The 8,376-nt window shown below is 57.8% G+C and overlaps 1 protein-coding gene across 4 annotated transcripts in view; it reads left to right on the forward strand.

The window, feature by feature from the left end:
- The window catches only part of TMEM44 (transmembrane protein 44), a 29,345-nt gene extending 23,582 nt beyond the window's left edge, over positions 1 to 5,763 (forward strand). For all 4 annotated transcript variants that reach the window (XM_048864535.2, XM_075132016.1, XM_075132017.1 and 1 more), the window contains one exon: positions 1,571 to 5,763. In XM_048864535.2, coding sequence (XP_048720492.2) covers positions 1,571 to 1,750 — 180 coding nt within the window. In that variant the 3' untranslated portion in view covers positions 1,751 to 5,763. The remainder of the gene's footprint in view (positions 1 to 1,570) is intronic.
- The last annotated feature ends 2,613 nt before the right edge of the window (positions 5,764 to 8,376 follow it).

Genomic DNA, 8,376 nt, shown 5'->3' on the forward strand with positions numbered 1-8,376 from the left:
GGCAGGCAGGTGCCCCCTCACGAGCGCTAAATGAACAGGGGCAGAAAGGGAGTTCACGCTGACCTGTGGGATCCCAGGTACAGTATGTGCCACATGGACCCATAGGAGTTGTGGGTGGAGCTTGGGGACTGAATATTGCCACTTTTCTCCCTGTTCTGCCCTCTGAGGGTGATCCTGGCTGCATTGTGGGAAGTCACGTGGGTCCGCAGTGCGGTGACTGACCTGGGTGTGTGGGATGTGAGTGTGTTTTATCATGGCTACCCAGTGTCTCCCCGTGCCCCCCCCACCCCCCCGGTGCGGACCTGCCTGGTGTGACACGGGAGGTGAATTGAGTTGCTCTGCCTGAGGGCTGGAGGAGTTTGTATGTGTCACTAAAGCCCCAGGAGGGCTCGGTACATCTGGGCCATTGTTCCATGAGCCCAGGACGGGGGCTGCAAGTCAGGGCGGGCATGAACTGGCATCTAGTGCTGTCACACAGCATGGCCTCAAGCCCTTTCTGAAGCAATGGTTTTAAATGATGGACTTCAGTCCATCAGCTGTGTGATCCCGTAGAGCCACTGGCTAGTTATATGAGGGGCTGAAGAGGTGAATACTGCCTGGAATCCCATGGGCCTCGTTCTGCACGGATGTGGGTACAATGCAGAAAACGTTCCTGACTCCAGAACGGCTGAAAGCCCTTCTGTTGATGTCTGCAGATATTTCTGAGGTTGGTAAGACTGAGCTGGAACTGTGTTTACCAGTCAGGTGGCCTGAGTGGCACATGAGTGTATCCTGATTACCTGCAGTGAGTGCCAGGAGAACTCCCAGGTGATGAACAGCTGGTTCTGGAGCACTCGCTATCGTTTTCTCGTGACAATCCGTTGGGTTCAAAGGGACGGACTGTTACTCCTCGGGGCTGAGTGCTGCACTGGAGAGAGCGCCAGCCGGGTATTTTCGGCAAAGATGTAGACGGTACAGTGAGCCTCATACTGACCTCTTCTCAACAGCAAGATCCATTGTCCCTTGAAGTAGAAGTTGGCTGAGGCTTCTCAGTTAGCAGCCCTCGATAGTCACCTTAATGGAGATCAGTCTCTGCTCATTAGCTGAACAGTAATGGCCGGAGCTGGTTAGAAAACCACCGAGAGCTGCTAGAGAGTTTTCACTCTGCCAGGATCCGACAGGGGCGGCTTTTCCTTTCCTTCCACATTTTTTCATGAACATTTTTATCAAAAATGTTTGATTTCAAAAATGTTTTTTCTCAGTTTGGTTCCCCCTTTTCCCTGTTTTTTTTCCATTTTCCATCTTACTGCTCGCAGTGGAAGGGGGAGAAGGAAAGGAGAAAATGAAAAGCCTATCCCAAAAAGGGTTCCATGGGAAATTTTGTTGAACATTTTTTTAAAATGAGAATTTTGTGACAATTTCTATTTTCAGATAAAGTTTGAATTCAGGTGGTTTCCGCCCTGTAAAACCGGCCTGAGCGGCTCCCGTGTGGCCAATCTGCATCCCGTGGAGAGCAGACCCCACTTCTGTAGGAGCTCCGGCGCTACAGACCTGCCTTGTCCCTGTAACCCGAAATCCTTTCTCTTCACAGTGGGACTTCGAAGACATGAATCTTCAGTGGAACAGAAACAGCACCGAGGCGCCAACCATCCAGCCCAGCCGCAGCTCGCTGCTGAATGCAGGCTTCGGATTTGATGTGAACGCCTTCAAACAAACCGCAGCTGCTCTCAGACTGTGTGATAATGATGGCCCCTGGGCAGAGAAATCATAGCAGGTAACTCAAGCAACCAGCAGAAGAAAGATGCTGTGTAGAAGATCCCTGGAGGTCCAGGCTACAGCAGTACTGTGGGCCAGATCCGGGGGTGCAGCTGGTTTACTGAGGGCAGGGAGTGGGTGCAAATGTAGCTCAAATCTCACCTGTGTACTTCCCTGATCCTGCTGCAGCTTTGTGCAGGGCGGCTTCTTCTGCACTGGGCTGGAGCAACCTGAAGGCCACTCAAACAGACCCTGTCTGCAAACAGCCCCAAGGAGCTGCAAACGTAGCTGGGATTCAGAATGGCCTGGAGTGTCCTGGCCACGGCCCTGTTCCTCTTTTCCCTGCTGCACTTGCAGTGGGGGCGGGGAATGGCAGAAGAGCCCCATAGTCAGCGTTCTTCTGCCAGAGACTCACTGTGACGCTGGGGCAACCCACCCCTGGCCCTTTTAAAATGGGGGGGCTTACACTGACTGCACCTCACTGGGAATGCTGCTGTGTCTGCACTAATCAGGGCTGAAACGCTCCTATTGCCTTGTGAGTATAACTGACCCTTGTGGGGAGGGAGGGCATGGGGGCAGTTTCCCCGCCCTGGCACCATTTTAAGTCACGCAGCCCCGTAGCAAAGGTCGGGTTGGCCGTAGCCCATCGATCAGGGTTTCCAGCCCTGCTCCCCGAGCTTCAGGGATGCACTTCTCACCGCGTCCCTGCTGGTGCCAGAGGGGGGAATGTGCCCTGACAGGTCAGTAACAGGAGCGCGTCCATCTCCCTGGCCGGAGTCGGGACTTCAGAGCTGCCAGTCCCAGGACAAATTCAGAGGAGAAATAACGTGCCGATGTTTGACCACGAGGGTAACTGACCGGCGTTGCAGCGCTTCTCCATTACATCCAGAGAGGGTTTCTGGCCGATCTGCTCTGGTTCAGCCCCGCCACTTGGACTGAGAGCGGGGAGTAGCTCAGGGGAGTCCTCGGGCCTGTGCTGGGCAGGTCACAACAGGCCCTTCTGGCCTGGGCATCCCTGTGTGGCTCCTCTCAAACAGCAGATTCAGACTCACCATCCAGCGCCCTGGCTGGCGTGAGCGGGTGAAGCACAGACTGCCGGTGCTGCATCACTTCCGCTAACAGTGCATGTGGCCCCCTTTACAGGCCTCCCTTTATCTGCCTGTAACTGGCCGGATTCTGACCGGGCCTTGCCTACACGAGACAGGGTTAGCTGGTGTGGCGGGGCAGGCAGAGCGACGCTGGCTCCCACCAGCTCCTGGCCCGGAAGAAGCTCTGCTGTTTCTGGGTTGCCTGCGCCCGCGCGAGGGTGGTTGCTGCCCAGGCTGTGTCAGCTGTGTGTGTGCGGGGGGGTTGTCACAGTCCCACTACCACAGCTGGGCTGGCCTTCGGCCTGGGAAAGAGCTGCAGTGGGACGCAGGTTTGGAATCCCTGTTTCCTTGGCCAGTTGGGGTGCCCTGTCGCCCCGGGGGCCCCCCTCGTGCTCCGTAGCCTTGGTGCTGTGGGCTCTTGGTATCACAGGGCCCCCGCACGCAGATCACTGGTGTCTGAAATACAGCTTGGTCGAGCCCCAAGCCCCCCTTTGTCTGCACCTTTTCCCGCTGCTCCTCCTAGCGCAGAGAGGCTGCTAGGAGTGGGATCGCAGCCAGCCGGCGGGCTGCGCCCCAGGGATAGCTGTGAGGGCTGAACGCTGGGGCGGGGCGCTGTTGTGACCCGAGAGGATGGTGTGAGAAGCCGGCAGAACGCCTGTGTGCGCTGGGTGCGGCAAGGCGGGGGTGCAGCTGGGAGGTTTCAGGTCCCGCACTGCAGCGAACAGCAGGAGGGTGCGTCCCGCCCTGCCATCTCCACTGTGTGAACGTGGAGCCAGCTCTGCGGCCGGGCAGGTGCTCAGGAAGAGGCGCTGGGGCAGAGGGGTAATGCCCGGCTCGCTGCAGCTGGGAGGAGCCGGCCCAGGCAGGTGTGGGTGGGAAAGGCTCTCCTTCTCTGTTATGCTGTTGGGTCTTAGAGCATCACCTATAGACCCCTATAGACCGTTCCAGGCGGAGGGGTCACAGGCTCCCTTCGTCACATTGCGGTGGGAGATTGCCATCCCATGACCGTGTGCCCTGGCTGTTCTGCCCCTTCTGCTCCCCAGAGTCCCTCGCGGCTCTGCTCCATTCCCACGGCAAAGCTGGAACCCCTCCGCTCTGCACCGCCACCCACAGGCAGCTGTGCCCAGGGCCCTGAGCCCAGGCTTGGGGCTTGTTGAGCACCAGGCCCGAGGAGCTGCTCCTGCGTACCAAAGGCACAGCAAATGGGAGGGCGGCCTTGCTGTGCATTCCTAGGACACTGAGCTGCCCTCACCCTGGGGCTCCACTCTCCTCACCCCTGACTTCTGGGAATGCAGCACATGTGAGAAGACGACATCTGACTAGAGCGCCTGGCCTTCTGTCGCTCACGATCTGATCTCGCAGCCCCAGCCTGCCTGGCGCTGCTCCTCTCCAGGTAGATGACCCATCTGGCAGCTGCCTCGGGCAGCGAACATACACAGTTGTTCAGGGAGCGAGTGGCTGTGACCTGCGCTGGGTCAGACGCTCCTTTTGCTCAGAACAGCAAAACATTCCCGAGCCAGTGCTGATAAGAAACCTCCACATTAATATTTCTAATGGCTGGAGATTAATTGCCTGGTAGTAAAGCTCAGAAATCCAGACAATGCAAAGACTGGAAACCCAGGGAAAGGAAATTCTTCTGCTGTATTGCCTTTTCCTATTCAGATAATGCACAATAAAATATGAGCGTGCAAGTCAGCGCCTGGGGAGGCTGCCTCAGTCGTGTCCAGAGCAGTACCACTTGCAGATATGCCAGGAGAAACCCTGGAGCAAGTGATCTCACGTGTTGTGCAAGGGGGCAGACGGGCTCTGCTGCCTTCGGAGGGGTAGGTAGTGAGCAGTCGTATTCATGATGCTTTACACGTCCCTGGTATCTTCTCACCGAGAATCTCAAAGCCCCAGGCACACATGAACTGCTTGCCCGGCCGACACTGCGAGGATGTAGGCAGGTCTTTGGCCCATGGGGAGGTGGGCAAAGAGAGGTGGCTTGGAAGACTCAGGCAGCCCGTCTGGCAGAGCTCAGATCCCGTGTCTCGCAGGTGCGTATCCCGTTACCGCGCGGCCTCCAGCTCATACACGGTGGGGACAGGGAAGGGAGATAGTGAACGGATGTTTGGACAACAGCAAGCGGGTCACAACGCCCTGTAGGGCAAATCCTGCTCCCTGCGCCCACGCGTAATCCTGCTGGTCTCCGGGGGATCCTGGCCTAGCAGCGCTGTGCCCTGGGGCAGAGGCAGTGAAGTGTGTTCATGTGCCCTGCTGGCCTCCAGTGATTGTGAGTGTGATGAGTCTGGCGTTCTCTAGGCCGCAGAGGACACCTCCCCGGCCCCAGCCGCTCTGCCGCATGGAACAATTGGAGCCTGGCATTGCTGGGCCCCGGATGGGAATAGCTGGGCTTAGGCGGGCCTGGGGTGGAGCTGGATTTGCAGGGTGGGGAGGGGGTTTGCACGTCTGCTCACATTTTGCCGTTTCACCGATTCATGGAGTTTAAGGCCAGAACGGACCATTAGATCACCCAGTCTGGCCTCCTGCATCACACACGTCGCCCGTTACCCTGTGTTGGTCCCAGCAACTTGGGTTTGGATCCTGCATCTCGGAGCCAGTGCGTTCAGGTTCCTCAGGATCTGCCTCCATCCTGCAATGCAAGGAGAGCTGGTTCTCCTCTGCCGGCTCCCCTGCAATCTGCTGACTCCAGGGTACAAACCAGGATGGCACTTGGTTGAAAATCTGCAAGCAGAGTATGTGTATGAGAACAAGGGGTCAAAAAGTGTTTGCCCTTCCAAGACATTTACTAGAAAACTGAGTAAAGACTGGCGGTGATATCGGGGGGAGGGGAGACTGAGAGGTTAGGGGCAATAGGGGACCTTGAAGGGTCAGGCTGGGCAGGGAGTGGGGCCGCAAGATTTTCTTTGCTTTCGAGTAATAAAATGTTCAGTGCCTGGTAGCCTCCAGACTTGTCTTTTGTGAGCGCGGGGGCCACGACCCACGGGCTGAAGGGGGTGAGGGGCTTTACAATATTCACCATCTGTTGGGGTGTCCCTGTCTGTCAGCATCTGGCATAGCAGGAATGTATGCCCCTGTCTGCCCTGGCCTGCGGCCACAACCGCTCCCATGCCTGCCCCAACGGCCGTATGTGGTGACTCGAAGCCGTGGCCCCCGGTGCTGGTGGAGGCTAAGGGACAAGTTCCCTGTGCGGTGTTTTTCAAGGGGAAAATACCTAGTCCGGCTTGGTGCAGGTGCTGTTCTGTAGCCAGGCTCTGAATTGGGCAAGCCTCAGCCCATGACAGGCATGCTGCTGCTGCGAGATCTGGATCCGCCAGCTTCCCTGCCACAGGCCGGCGTTATGAAAGTGGTGACACAAAGAGGTTCTGTATGTCGGCTGTGCCCCGGCCCCCGGCCTCGTAGCCCTGGCTGGTAGGCCTCCTGCCCCCGCCTGCCCTTGGCCTAGTTACTCTACATCACAAACGGGGTCGGGCTTTGTGGAAGTGACATAACTTATGCCTGGGGTGCGGCGACCTCCCACCCCCGGCCGCTGGGGAATGCAGCCCCATGTGGCTCAGCCCCGGATGGATTCCAGCCCTGAGAGCTGGCGTGAGTTCATGTCACCGTTGGGTGCCTATCCCGGGCCACCAAAGGGGTGGCTCGACCCTCTCCACAGCCTGTTGTGCTTCCATGTGGGTAGCTGGCAGGCGAGCTCTGTGCTCTGGGACGTCCCGTGCTCATTACGCTCCTGTCCTGGGAGCTAGCCAAGGACAAAGTCTCTTGGGGCTAGCGCTGGGGCTGGGACCTGCCGGGGGCGTGGTGAGAGAGCGCAGTGTTAGAGGAGCATCCCGCTGGTCCTGAGGAGGTGCCCCCCACACTCAGACAGGCACTGCTTGTCCCGGGAAGTGGCGAGAGGAGGTGATGGACGTCACTGGATGGACTGGGGCTGAACCCCGGTTTCACATCCCGCACGTCCTCGCCCATTTTGAGACCCCACTGCCTCGCACGGGGATGGGCCTGGAGCTCATCGGCAGTTCTCCTGGGGCCTGGCTGGAGGGGTGAGGTGGAATTCCTGGCTCCCATTCACCCAGGCCTGGGCCCTGTCAGGTGTGTGCATGCCCCAGAGTGGTCACGGGACGCTCGCGCCGACGCTCGACCTGTCTCTTAGCACCCAAGGCCCAGGTACTGCGGTGCCCAAGGAAAAGCCTGGCACCCTTCGTTCTCTCTGAGCCTGTAACTCTTGCACTCAGCCTCCCTTTGCCCCGCCAGAGTGGCTGCAGCATTGTCAGAGGTTGTGAGCAGCCCCGGGGCGAGGCAGAACCGCCCCATGGCTATTGTGTCAGGAGCGCCGGGTGGCTCTGGTTCCAGCAGCCGAGGCCAGAGGAATGTGGCTCGGTGCCAGAAGCTGCTGATAAAATCTCTTCTTGCAAAGGAGTTCGAGTCCCCACTCTCCTGCCGGCGATGTAATCTGCTCAGCGCTTGCCGGGCAGTGATAACGGACTCGGCCTCATGCGGCCCGGACTCAGCGCGCTCCGGCTGTGAACACAATGAGGAGCGAGCAAGCCCTGCCCGGGCTCAGGGTGCACTTTAACCTCGGGCGGGTCCAGGCTCCCCCAGCCCCTCCACCGCTTGGAACAATAGCCTCTGTGGGTGATTACGGAAAATCACATGCTTATTCCAGCTGCAACCAAACCAATTTGTCAACGTCCCATTTTCATTTCCCCCGATAAGACAGGGCCGGGGAGTACAATAATCCCTTCCTGAGAGACAGCTGCGGCTCCCCTCCCCAAAACACACACAGCAGGGAGGCTAATTTTGGCCTCTCTGGGCTTAGTGGGAGCAAGTCGCAGTTTTTCATTCCAGCTGGGGCTGGGATTCCAGGGGACGGGCAGGGAGCCTCTGTCCCAGCAGCTATCTGCAAATCAGAAGAAAATTCTAGGAGTAACAGAGCATGGAAAGGTGGTTTCCATCTCCTGGGCTGCGCTGTGTGGGAATAGCCAGCAAAGATGAGGGATCGGTTTAGCCAAGACAAACTCCCATTTCTGCCACTCATTCACTGCGGGTTGGACAAGTCATTTGACCACCCCGTGCCTTAGTTTCCTCATCTGTAAAATGGTGGGAGAGCTATTTACCCTCCTGTGTAAAATGCTTTGAGAGTCTCCAGTGTGATGTGCCAAGCAATATTATTAAAAACACTGCACGTTTTAAAGCCCCTACGCCCACATCAGAACAGTCCCCCAAACACGACACAGCCTGCTTCAGAAGCAACCTGCAGGGGAAAGAACCCACATAGCAGAAGATGGGTGCAAAGAGGAGTGAGGAGCCAGCCCCAAAGGGTGCTGGGAATGCACCCAGAATGCCTTGGGCCCAAAGCACCAATTCCATTCTCCGCACCCCCTGCTGGTTAAGTGAACGTTCGTTGCTCAGCCATGAGCCACGTGCTTCTGTTCTGTGGTGGTGCCGTTTTTGTCTCCTCACTTTTTTGGAACTAAAGATCAGAGCAGCTGCTTAAAGCTCCGCTCCGCCTGCTCCATCCAGGAGCGTGCAGCTTGCCCTGACGCACACCTCCAGGAGG

This window comes from Caretta caretta, chromosome 9 (assembly GCF_965140235.1).
Source record: "Caretta caretta isolate rCarCar2 chromosome 9, rCarCar1.hap1, whole genome shotgun sequence".
Lineage (NCBI taxonomy): Eukaryota > Metazoa > Chordata > Testudines > Cheloniidae > Caretta > Caretta caretta.